This window comes from Barbus barbus (assembly GCF_936440315.1).
Source record: "Barbus barbus genome assembly, chromosome: 6".
NCBI classification, from domain to species: Eukaryota; Metazoa; Chordata; class Actinopteri; order Cypriniformes; family Cyprinidae; genus Barbus; species Barbus barbus.
Window position 1 is genome coordinate 34,087,640 of NC_136734.1, and position 13,688 is coordinate 34,101,327.

The window sequence follows — 13,688 nt, forward strand, 5'->3', positions numbered from 1 at the left end:
GAAATGGGTTGCATGTGGAACGAGACAATAGTAGTAAGCAGTGGCGGCTCCAGGATTTTTTGTTGGGGGTGCTAAGGGGGGGCTTAACAGTTCAGAGGGGGTGCTATTAAATTTAGAGAAAGTAATGAACGCCTAAACGTTTATCAGTTTTTTTATATACAGCAGCTTCAAAAAAGAGGCAGACATTTCCAAAGGTATTTTTTAAATTAATTTTAATATGCTTTTTTCTGTGGTATTAAACCACAAAACCACAAAGGGAAGTCCCAGCCTAATGGTTAGAGAGTCGGACTAATCCAAAGGTTGCGGGTTCGAGTCTCGGGCCGGCAGGAATTGTAGGTGGGGGGAGTGAATGTCCAGCGCTGTCTCCACCCTCAATACCACGACTGAGGTGCCCTTGAGCAAGGCAATGAACCCCCAACTGCTCCCCGGGCGCCGCAGCATAAATGGCTGCCCACTGCTCCGGGTGTGTGTTCACGGTGTGTGTGTGTTCACTGCTGTCTGTTTGCACTTTGGATGGGTTAAATGCAGAGCACGAATTCCGATGGATCACCATACTTGGTCATACGTCACGTCGCTAACTAACTAACTAAACTTCTTATATGCCACTATTCGTAATATACTAATGCCAACTGCCAAATGAACGAATATAGAAAAGAGAGAATTTTTTCTTTTTTTTTTTTTTTTACAATTCATGAAACTATTTGGCACACATTGCGGGTGATAACCTCCATGTGTCGATGATAGCCAGAGATACGCATAAAAAATTGGCAATATTAAGAGGATTTAGCATTTCCAATTAATGTAGGCCTGTTACATTCTTCTATTAGGCCTATTTTTATTATTTTTATTATTAGATTACTTTTATTATTAAATTACATTAAATTATTGCCCCGCATGATGCGCTGTGAGGATAATAAAATAGGCTATTAGCTTACTCCTCATTGAAAATGTTGTTAAAAAGATTATTTAAAACAGGTCTATTCATTTATACAATGAATTATAGGCCTATAATTAAAATTATTAACACTGCAGTCATCAATGACAATTCAGAGCAGCTTTATTTCAGGCACTGACTTTCAGAAACAACCTGTTTAATGTGGAATACGTTTCTACTCATGTTTTTCACTATACGAGCGACAAGAGAAATATTAAGGGAATAATTTAAGAGAGTTATATACTGTTATCAGCATATGTTAGAGTAGATTCATCTCTCGTTGTCTCAGAGAGAATATGTGCCATTAATGCAGCGTTAGCCGTCAGTTTTTTTTACTTTCACTTTCTCTGTAGTGAATTGTTTGCTTGAGTTGCTTGACCCCTCCCCCATAATATGAGTTGTTTATAGGCCACATATTAGGCACTTTTGTGAGAGTGACACGGAGAGTTAAAAAACAGGAAAATCATTTGGAAATCCTTGGGGGGGCTGTGCCGGGGCTAAGCAAGTTTCTGATCAAGCCCCACCCTAGCGCCGCCACTGGCAGTAAGAAATGAAGGGAGATGTGTTGAAACAGTATGAGAGTGGATGAAACAATCCATTCCTACGTCTTTGTCTTCTGCTTTCTATCACTCTTTATTTCCATGTAGAAAGCTGTATTTTGTATTTCCACCTTTTATCTATAAAACAAAGACTCAAGCAGATGTCCAGGGCTGCTTTGATTCTCTCTGTATGAAGCGAACAATGTCTGATCATAAGAGAGACATTGATGTGACAGACAGATAGGGAAACCTGATCAGTCTGTGCAAATTTTGGGAATCTTCAACCAGTGTGTGAGCTATTTGAATATTGTCTCAGTCCTGGATATCAGACAGTTAGAAGATAAATATTTGACTGCCATAAATTGATTGATTTGGAGAGTAATGTGAGTAAATTGGAACATTTGTTCTGAATTTACAGAAGCTTCATAAATACACCTTTCATATGACCATATTTGTGTTTTATGGGATTATTTGGTATTGTAAAATACAGTTTTTATTTTTTTTTGGAAAGTATTTATTTTATTTCTGTGATTTTGTAAATGTATATAAAATGTATTCTAATTGTAAATTATAATAGTACAAATATTTGTTTACATTTACAGTACACTTATAATTATATTTCTATATAAATTTTTATATTCACCACAATTTAATTTATTTTCAAATGCAATTTATTCCTGTGATGCTAAAGGAAACTTTTCAGCAGCTATTACTCCAGTCTTCAGTGTCACATGATCCTTCAGAAATCATTCTAACATGCTGATTTGTTGCTCAAGAAATGTTTCTTATTATTATAAATGTTGAAAACAGTTTACTGACACTAAACATAGTGTAAGTGAGTGTAAATGTTTTTACTTCTATTCACTGTAATATTCTCCCCATCTTTGTTTTGATCTCTTGTTCATGTTAGTATATTTTATTGTTTCATGATTTAATGTGCAGTTTGGGTTCAGGGTCCTGTAATGTTTTTAATGATTTGTTAGCTTTCTGAAGCTCTGTTGCTGTGGGGTCGAGTCTGACTCTGCAGTGTGTTAATCAATAGGCCTCAGGCAGCCGTCTCATGTGCAGCCTGTGTATGGATAGAGGAAAAGACTCTCTCACTGTCTCAGTCTTCCACAAACAAACCTCAGAAAGATAGATATATAGATTATTTGAGTCTAAAGGCTCTGAGGGAAATAGGATGCACATGCACACATTGTTACGGGACGAATGAGACGTGAGACGTGCAGATCCATTTGCAAGGCTTTTATTCAGGGATGTGGCCACAAAACAAGCAAGGTTCATGCATTGGCAAACAGGTACAACACAGGCAAGACAAAGAGTTAATCCTAGGGCAAGCGTGGGTCTACGATCAGCAAACAATATCCAACAGGGCAAGGCAGAGAGATAATCCAGGTACACAAGCAATAGTCCAAAAGAGGTGCAAACAGAGTCCGAACGGCAAGGCAAAGGGTTAATCCAGGAAACACGGGCAAGTATCAAAACACTAGAAAACACGCAAGGCAAGACTATGACAACTACGTGGGCTCCGTAGAGTAGCTATCGCTAGGAGAGTGATCTATACAATACTCTGCGACTAAAGCAGGATCTGAGTGTGCTTTATATAGTGAGTGTAATAGCTTTCAGGTGAACGAGTGATTGAGACAGCTGTGTGGAAATGCAGTCCAGGGTAATATGTAACAGTCTGTGTGGTTTGAGAGTCAATATGATGGACCTCTGATGGCGAGTGGACGGAAGACCACGAACCGGATGCGTGACACGCATACACACAAATCAGCAAGTACAAAGCAGTTCTTGTTCACAGTTGTGGCTCCTAATTATCTCCCATCTGAGGAAATTGGGTTCCCTGAGAAACTCACTTTTTTTTCAATTAGCTGGTCACGTATGGATGGCTTCATTGGCACCTTGCTGCCAGTAATATTCACAACCTCCACACAGTAAATGCCAGAAAAATGCCATGGAGAACATGATCAAGGCATAACTGACCCTCATTAGAGCTCAAAATGAAGTCGAGGACTCATAATGTTCACACAGAGCCTTTCATTTTTCTACTTAAAGTAGGATGAGGAATGAGAGCAATGAAATTTGATTGGATGCATATATATAAAACCAGTTGTATTGCCATTGTATTGTATTGTTTTTTTTATAAAATATTTTTTTGTTTGTCTGTTTAAAGTTTTTTGCTTTTTTATTATTCATTGTCATATTAATATAATGGAGTAGATTAATATTGATTGTTGTAATGATATAAATATTATTATAATTTTTCAAAATATTATAACATTTTATAGATACATTTTAAAAAATAAAAATGTAAAAACTAGAAAATAAATAGTAAAAATAAAAAAAAATCGCAGAAATATAATAAATGTTAAAAAACACCAAAATGTACTAAAAATCATTTCTAAAAATATTTGATAACAGAACACACTTTCATTAATCAAGCTGATATGGCTGTTTGCTGATACAAATCATCTACTATCAGATACAATCATCTGTTATTAACAAAAACTGGAGTGCTGATATAGGTAGAGTAAATTAATTAACTGCATTTCCTTTTGTGATTCAGGAGTTTCAAGAATTGTATGTTCTTAAAGTGCCCCTATTATCCCTTTTCGAATATTACCTTTCATGCAGTGTGTCATGTAGCAGTATGTGAACATAAACTTTCTGCAAAGTTGTGAAGCCGAAAGTGCACGATATATAAAGTTATTGTCTATCAAAAAAAAGGAGCTAAAGAGTGACGAGCACTTGCGCCGATCACCAACAAAACACAGACTTTTGATGCCGTTTCACCTGCCGGATGCAGTTCTGAATCATGACCGGGATCTTTTATAGCTGGGACTGCTCCATCTTTCAGTATTAAACGATGTGCAAATCCAGCGTCGAACTGGGCCTTGTTTATAAAACGTTCATCAACAAACAGACTTGAGAAACTCCATTGCTGCCCCTGAAAAACAAACTGCATCCACTGTTCAAGTAACGCTGGGTTCTTTTGGGAAGCTGAACTAGGTTATCTTTCCCTCACAACCAAGTCCCGTGGAGTGCAGCCGGATGAAGCGCATTGATGGGCGCGCTCTCACGCTGGTCGATGTGTGCACGGGCGTGCTCTTCCGGGAGAAATGCCCATATAAGAAGCTCCACCGTTGTTTACGTCAGCAAGAGCCATGATCGAAAAAAAACTCTCAGAAACTTGTACGAACCCAGAAGTGAGATTTTTGGCACAGAAATACTGTTATACGTCCAAATCGTTTTTTGAAACTTTGTCCATGCTTGGCATGAGAATCCAACTCTTTAACGGTGTAAACAACTCTGAATGCATAAAACAGCATTGTACCCCCCCCTTTAAGGGAAGTCAGGTCACATAGCAGCATGTTAACATTCAGTACCTTTCTAATTAAATGAGGAAAGACCAAAATCTATGTAACGAAATTACATTTCAGTAACAGACTCTTTGTTTCCTTCCTCTCTTTATCTGTCTGTATAGCCACAGCTTCCTGTAACTGCAAGCCGACGTTGGAGGTGGAACAATTAATGCGAAAACCCCACATCCCCCTCCTCCCTGCCTCCAAGCTCCTCCTACTCCATCGTCATGGCGATGAGCAGTGATCCTGGTTGTGTGGGGGTGGACCCTGACCCAGACTCCTCCCAGACGGCTGAGATGGCTGACAAGATGTCTGTGGTGTCGCTAAGGTCTGATCCCTTCTCCAGTATAGTGAAGAATGGAACAGGTATTAAGAAAGCTCCGCCCATGAGGCCACACCTGTCAGGCAGGAAGATGTCATTGCAGGAGAGAGGAACGTACGTTTCTTCTGGGAGTGGGGCTGACCGCTATTCCCGAATAGCCAGACAGCCAACCATAGAGTCCAAGCGAGTGTCCATCTCAGACTCGCAGGTGAGAATAATTACTATATATCCTGGAGTTGCACATTTACTTTGACATACCTTAATTTTTATAACTTAAATGACTGATTACTATTGGTCGATGCTTATTTTGGCGGCTTGGTTTCAATTAAAGCTGTTTTTGTACTAATGAGGAAGTTTTGAGCTCTGAAACTTTTTTTTTATAGTGCAGTGGCCTCTTATATGTCAAAAGATCAAAGTAAATTTGTTGTAGAAGTATTTTTAAAGAATAAAAAATTAAAAGGCAGTAAACACTGTAACCAATGGTAATAAATTATATTAAATGGTAATAAATTATATACTAAATTATATTTTGTCAAATAAAGACCAGGTGACACTAATTTTACACACAGTTCACAGCATATATAACAGTGACCAACTGGATATATAGCAGCGCTGAAAAGTTTTAAATCATTGATTTGAACTTGCATAAATAGATTGTATTCCTTAATGTTTGTGAGTTTCTTGAAATTAAAATATTTACTAGATATTCAAAGATTCGTTTAAATCCAGAGTTCTTTAATGAAACTCTAGATGGCACAGTCCAATAGGTCTAACTTAATCTGACATAATGACATCATTGTCACATGGCGCAGCTGATTGGTTCTTTTTGTATTCGTAGCCAATGAGCTTGCTGCTTAACATTCAAATACTCAGCCAGTGCTTGCTGTAGCAGTTGCAACGCGCTTCAGAAACCCTCCACCTTCCCCAGCTCCACCTGTATAGATCTGCTATGGGGGGATTCATGTATGCTATATGGGGGTTATTTCATGTATGTTACATGTGCAGCACCAGTATTTCTTACATGCTCACAACAGCATGTTGTGGATGTTTTGGAAGTAGCAAGATCTATTCCGTCATGTGCATTACCTGCCAAACCCTCTGAGAGCTATCAGGATAGAAGTAGATGGATTCACGGGTCCAACATTTGTACCCGAACCCGAAGAGACCCGTAAATGTGCTGCACGGAACCGACCCGGACCTGTATTTTATTTGAAAGTGGGACCCGAACCTGTGCAGATCCGAGAAATGCCTTAAATCCGACACAGACCCGAACATTATCCGAAAGTTGGACCTGAACCCAGCTGGGAAGACACAGACGTGACTGCTCCCGATCATGTAGCGATCGGGTGCAGCAAACTACTAAGTCATTAAACAAGTTGTGAAAAAAAAGAAAGAAAACGTTTTGCCTTAACTACTGTTAGTAGCCTTCTCCCTGACTGCGATGCATACAGTCCTCCTTGCCAATAAATTTCCATCCATGTTAGCATCTCGAGTCAACTTCGACTATTGCGTTTACCCTTTTGAACTACAATAACGATACTTTATGTTGGTTGTAAGAAAGACTCAAAAACAAGTGCATTACTCTTTACTGCATGCATGTTCAATAACAGGTGCGTCTCTTCTTCAGTTTTGTTTCAGCTTTTTTTTCACATCACTCATGAAGGAATCCATGATCACCATCTGCTTGCAGTACTAACATTAACTCCGCCTGCGCTCTGCCTCTGGGACCCGGACCCGGGTTACCATTTAAAATATAGACCCAAACCCGTACCGGTCCCGGGTCGGCTCCCAGGTCATCGGGTCTCGGGTCCTCCGTGAAGACCTCTAGATAGAAGTGTTGTTAATTTGCTGAATGCTGTTGGTATATGAAAAAGCATTATTTGCCTTCCTAATAATAACAAAGAGGCAAATGCTATAACACTTTTTTGAATATAGCATTAAACAAATACAATAAACTAATGAAAACTGTGAATGGGTGGTATATGGTGTTTCAATGCTTATCAGCTAAACAGGAAATCTTATAATAAAAAATGTCAAATAAGAACGGATATATTAGCCTTGGTGATATATTGATTGTCCACTACTGATTACTGTTTTGGATTGATTTGCAGTATCAAGTCTTTAATAGTTATTGACATCTGGTCACATCTGACTTATTTTCTTGTATGAAATTCTTTCTTATACAGCATGAAGAGCTTGTGCTGTATGTGTATGTGTATGTGTGTGTGTGTATGTTTGAAGCAAAACTCATTTCCTGTGCTTAGTGTCCAGGTCATGTGGCGACCCATATAGCCAAACTTTCATTCATACACAACCTCAGCACCCTCTCCCTCCTAACAACCTTTCGCCTATTAAAGAATATCTTTGTTCTGACCTGTAGAGATGAACTGCGTGTGCCCACATTTCTGCCTGGCTATATGTTTATGTTTGTTAATGGGGCTCAAGCCTTGTCTGAGGGCTGAGACATTGAAAGGCAGAAGTACTCCTTATCTTCTCTCTGTAGTGTGAGAGGCACTCTGCTCTGAGAGGAGCATCAGCTGGACATGTTCTTCTCATCTGCTCTAACACTCATCCAGTGATAGGCGCAGAGGGGAAACACTCTTAGTACTTAAGCTATTTACTGTCATTGATGTAGTTTGAATCTTTTTAATGTACATTCGTACTGGAGTACTTAAATGATTGGCTTTTGTTTACTAAAAGTCTGTAATTATTTACTCACCCTCATGTCATATTAAACCCATTTGACTTTTTTCCACTGAACACTTTTTAAATTAATTGATTAATATGGTTTACACATTCTTAATGATTTGTTTACCAATCATCCAGTTGAGTCATTAAGTTATCATTAATAAGTGCATTTACATACGTTTTAAAAGCTTAATTTCAGTTGGACTAAAGCAGTTATTTGTCATTTTTTTATCTTCATTTTCACTTTCAGAGACGCAGCTGGAAAGCTTGAGTCTCCATTCTTTGTAACTAGTGAAAAGGGCAACTAGTGTGTTGTCAAAATTACATTTTACAAATTTAAAAAATTACATTACAAATTACAAAAGCTCATTTGGTGTTCCACAGAAGAAAGATGATCATAAGGGTTTGGAATGACATGAGGGTAGTAAATGATAACAGAATATTAGTTTCTGGATGAACTAATCCTTTAAAGGGGTCATATGACGTTGCTAAAAAGAACATGATTTTGTGTATTTGGTTTAACGCAGTGTGTTTATGCAGTTTAAGGTTCAAAAAACACATTATTTTCCACATACTTTACTACGATTTTTACAAAGCTCATCGTTCTGAGAAGCAAGGTGTGCTCTGATTGGCCAGCTATCCAGTGCGTTGTGATTGGCCGAATACCTCAAGCGTGAGACGGAAATGTTACGCCCCCTTACCGTATTGTGATGCCGTGTGCCGGCGCGATGACACAAAAAAAATAAAACCCGTTATAAACTAGGCATTTGTTGCATCCAGTGGGGACATAATTACTGATTATAATTACGCGCCGCTTAAACATTACCATGTCTGCATTTGTGATTGGAGAAACGACAAACAACAAGCACTACTCACACTGCTCAAAACGTTCAAATCGTCAGTGGAAAATTCTTTAAATATGAAAACATACTTACAGGCTGTGAGACTGTCCTTGCAAAGTTGGAATTGTGCAAGCCAGCATTGTAGGCTACTCTTCCAGGTTCAGGAAATAGTCCTCCATAAAATGTGCTGCACACACTCTAATATTTGGGTTGAACTGTTCTGGAACTGATTTCTAGTTGTGTCCTCTTTTGGAAGTCCAAACAAAGTACTTTCACTTTCAAAATGAAACCCAGCATTGCCGGCGGCAGCAACAAGACTACAGCGGGAATAGTAGTTCTGCCGCCTTTCTTTGCGTAAACATTTGGGCGGTGTTTTGCAAATCTTCCCAAACCGTGACATAGACGTGGGGGCGTGTTTGAATGAGCCGTTTGACTTAACTTTTATAAAGAATATCTATTTAAAGAATATTTGGGTTTGAAACTTTAGTCTTTGCAACTTTAGCTTGTAACACTCCAAAGAGAAAGGAAAATTTGAAATCGTGTCATATGACCCCTTTTGGGTTAGTTCACCCAAAAACGAAAATTCTGTCATTAATTACTCACCCTCATGTTGTTCTAAACCCAAAGACACCAACGCAACTGACATGTTCAAGGCCCAGAAAGGTAGTAAGGACACCATTAAAATAGTGGTTCAGTGCGTTGCTGTCTATGCAGGATCAGTACGCAAAGGTCTTATGGGTTTGGAACCATATGATGGTGAGTAATTAATGACTGATTTTTCATTTTTGGGTGCACTATTCCTTTAAGTTTGGTTTGCAAGTCTTGACTGGTTGAAGTTGGTCCCCCAGCCTTGGTGTTCAACTGATTTAGCTTATCAACCAGCTGATCTTTCAGACTTTTCAGACTTTTTGAAGTGCCCAAAAGCTGTCACTAGGGCAGTACCTTTTCAAATGTTACAAAAGTGTACCTTAATCATAAATAATAATTTTTTCACAAATATATACTTTTGACAACTTTATTACTGTATAAAATGAAAAGTGTAGTGGAGACGTATTCTTTTGTGAAGTATGAAGAAATCAAACATTCCTCTATCTTTTCTAAGGATCTTATTAATCCTGTTAATCTCTAATATCTCAGTATTTGTTTTAGTGGCAGAAACGGCTGCAGTCTCTGATATGATAGCTGGTAGTTAGAGGAAGCCTCATAAAGCAGAGATTCTCACATGTTCTGGCATGGTTTACTTTACTTCCTGTGAGGTGGTTATCACTGGTGGAAAGGGCTGTGGAGAAGGGCTTTACATTGATTGATTGTTATTATTCTACAGGGAAATGATACTTTATGGATTTGTGTTTCATTAACTTATCAGTGTATCATTTCAAATCAGCATCTTGAGGGTATATCATTGTATTGCATCTCATTTGCTAACTGTGCTCATAACTGTAGAAAAAAAAAAATTCATAGAAAAATTGATGTCTTTAGGGATGTGGAATTTAAGCTAAATATTATTATTAGAAATGTGAAATATCCCTTAAATGGAGATGGTCTGGATGTATATTTATATTATACTAATTACTAGGTGCACAATTACCATAATGCAGATCCATCATAATTAGAACCGGAGTAAGAACAAAGCGATGTGCTCACATCCGGTATTATACCATTACTAATAAATGAGACCCATTTTATGTGTGTTTTCATTCTCATTCTGTTTTCATTCATTCTGTTCCTTATTCTGTCTTTCCTTCATTGTATCTTTCTCTTCCACCCAGCAGCTCCTGCACTACATCTTTGAGACTCTACTGTTTTCTTTGACTTATAGGACAAGAAAAAAATCTGTCGTTTTCCCCTCAGACTTCAGACAGCTGTCATACACACTCTCCACTCTGCCTTGACACTCCAGCTGAAGTGTGAGCAGTAATGTGAGGATGTTTTGGTTAAGGTACAAGGACCAGTCAAAGTAATTGACTGTCAGATTTCATATCACTGGATATTTCTCTTCCTCCCTCGCTTTTGCCTACACTCTCTCATTGCTTTTGCTCTTTCTCTTTCTCTGTTTCTTTTTCCCTTTTGCCCTTTTCCATTTTGTTCTTGTGTACTTTTTCTTTCACTCTCCTTTGGCCGTAATAAACTCGTGCCCTTTTCATGAACTGCTCTGTGCCCGCTTTACCTCCAGCATTACCCAGCATAACCTACACCACTTTCACGCTGTGATCCTAGATGTTATCGTAATACAACATTTGAATGCACAATATGTTTGTATTTTACTTAAACTCAGGATTATCCAGTCTAATCCAGGTTTAAAAAGAAAAAAAGGGCCAACCTGGAAGAGGACCAAAGTGAAAATTGAGCCTGTGTACTAATCCTCCACTGTAAACATCATTTTTAAGCTCTTGTTGATCATTTGTATGCGTGTGTGCGTGCGTGTGTGTGTGTGGGTATACTGCAATGCAGGGCTCACTGGGCATGTACCAGTAATAGTCTAGACTCAGTCAGGAGTCCAATGTCCCTCTCGTCTGCCCTCTCTCTTTCTTTCTTTCTTTCTGTCTTCATTTTTTTTAGTTCTTCTCATTTCATTATTATCTGTAAATAAACTAAAAGAACCATTAGAACCTTTTCTCACACCAAGAGTATTAAATTAGTCAGAAGTCTGTGTCTGTTTTAAATGTATCCACGTCTGTCAGTGCATTCTCAGCGAGGTTCCTCTCACAGAGAAGTTCTTCCTCAAATTTTTGCTTTTACCACTACTACAACTTTCTTCCTGTTCCTCAGAGTCCTTGCCTCAACATTTATGTAATTTCTGGAATGATGTTGAGCAGGGTTGTAACTGCATTGCAAATCCATCTTTTGTTATTTACCACAGTTTTAGAGCCACATTTTTCAGTAGGCTACAGCACAACAAAACATTGAATCAAAAGAAAATGGCAGTTTGTTGATGTTTTTAATCAAACTAAATGTATTGCTTTTACAGTGAACATTAAGGTCTTGTTATATATTCTTTATAATGCTACAACATTTTCAGTGCATTCCAGCTAGTATAAAGCAATGATTGTCACATTTCTGTTATTAGGGCAGGATTGTTTGCCGTAGTAATGTTCCCTGCTGTGGAGAAGAGTTTGCAGTTAACAATACACCGAGGTTGCTGATCCAGATATAGTTATTGCTTTGCCAACTTGGCTGCATGTGAGGCTTCACACTTACCAGCTGATTCAAAGACATCAAAGTCCCTGTTTTTTAAGATGCATTTCTTGTTTAATAAATGTATCTTGTGTTCTTGTTCAGACCGTGGGTTTGGAATAGTTCAGTCATAATTTTGTGAATGGTATAGATAATTCTGTTACTTAAGAGTTTGATTACTCTAAAGGCATAACCAATCAGATGTATGTAAGCAAATGACGTTGCTGTGGATAAATCTTCAGACTTTTGGAAAAAACATTAATTGTATTTGCAGCAGTTGATACAGATGTGGCATCATCTCATGGGCACAATGACATGAAAGCTTGTTACAAACAGAAGTCAGTGATTTCCTACATTTGTTCCCAGATTCAAAATTCCATGAAAATGAAAGGTTTGATTTTTTGATTTTTTTAATTTAAATATGTGAAAAGTTTCTATATGAAATGGGTTATGGAACAAATGATTTGTTGTTTTTACCTGTAACTGGCTTACATGTTCCCTCTGGTGTGAAGTAAATTAATATAGTGTCATGACTCCTTTGTGTGTGCAGCTGGGATTGATTCCATTCTCTTTCTGTCTCTGCTCTGCTCTTCTCTGTCTTTTTTATTGCTTTTTCACAATCTCAGGACTGCATCCAGCTTAACCAGTACAAGTTAAAAACTGAGATTGGAAAGGTAAGACAACCTACATCATACTCATATTGTGTTATTCTGATAGTCAACATGCATATAGACATCAGAAAAATCTCATGGCCATGTTTTGTTTCATAGCAGTCATTCAGGCATTCAGACACTGACCCTTACTGACCCACAGCACAGTCTCATAGTCTGACTCATCTCACTCTACCTGTTTTGTTTATCTTTTTTCCTCTATCCATTTCTTCTATCTTAAAGGGCTCATATGGTGTTGTCAAGTTGGCGTACAACGAGGATGATGACAAATATTACGTAAGTATATTTTAAAATAACTTGTCCTTGATGCAGCATGACTTGCAGAAATGACACAGTTCAGCTTTAAACAGTCATGACGTGCATATTGTGAAGAAGTGAAATGTAAAGTAAATGGAAAAACAAGATACTGTGGGAAAGAGATTGGTAAGAGAAAAGCAGCATGACAGAGAGGATGATGGAGGAGAGGCAGGAGAGATTGAATGGTTATGAAAATGAGAGCAGGTGGGGGAGGGTTGTGATATAACAGAAATGACAGGAATGTGCAGTCCTTAATTTCTTTTGGAGATGTTTATATCAGCCCCCAAATACCATCACTTTATGCACACAACCGAACAAACATGCATACAAATAGATAGACAAACAGGAAGTAATTTTACTGTCCTTATTCTCATCATTGCCTGGACTGCAAAGAACACAAGCATAAAAGGTTCTATTCAAATTATGTTAATCAAAATAAACAATATGGACTGAAATAAAATGTAAATACTGTATATGTAATTGGCATATTGGCATTTATTTCTATCTAAAAATGACTGGTCATTCATTTTCATCTTGTCCTAAAAACAGTAATATTTCGTCACCAAGTCCTGTGGTAGAACTTGTTATATGGAAATCTATTTTTAAATGGACAGTTTTATGGACACACTTTCCAATTTTGCTAATCAGGTCCCCACAGGAAGTAAACAAGATATGTTTCAAGCTTTTCAAGAGGAGGTACATGACAGAAAGTGAGATTTTCAGCATTAATAAGCATAAAATAAGTTAAAGCTGTGCTTATGTGTGTGAATGGAGGCAGCATATGGTAGACTAACAGTTGTAAACAATGTGTCAGATTAGCTGAATACCTTGAAATGTCCTGCAGTGTGACATAAAA

At 37.9% G+C, this 13,688-nt stretch overlaps 1 protein-coding gene across 3 annotated transcripts in view; it reads left to right on the forward strand.

Moving 5' to 3' along the window:
- The window catches only part of LOC306871428 (calcium/calmodulin-dependent protein kinase kinase 1-like), an 86,963-nt gene that overhangs the window by 38,137 nt on the left and 35,138 nt on the right, over positions 1-13,688 (forward strand). For all 3 annotated transcript variants that reach the window (XM_079419345.1, XM_079419346.1, XM_079419347.1), the window contains exons 3-5: positions 4,961-5,368; positions 12,491-12,538; positions 12,758-12,811. In XM_079419345.1, coding sequence (XP_079275471.1) covers positions 5,066-5,368; positions 12,491-12,538; positions 12,758-12,811 — 405 coding nt within the window. In that variant the 5' untranslated portion in view covers positions 4,961-5,065. The remainder of the gene's footprint in view (positions 1-4,960; positions 5,369-12,490; positions 12,539-12,757; positions 12,812-13,688) is intronic.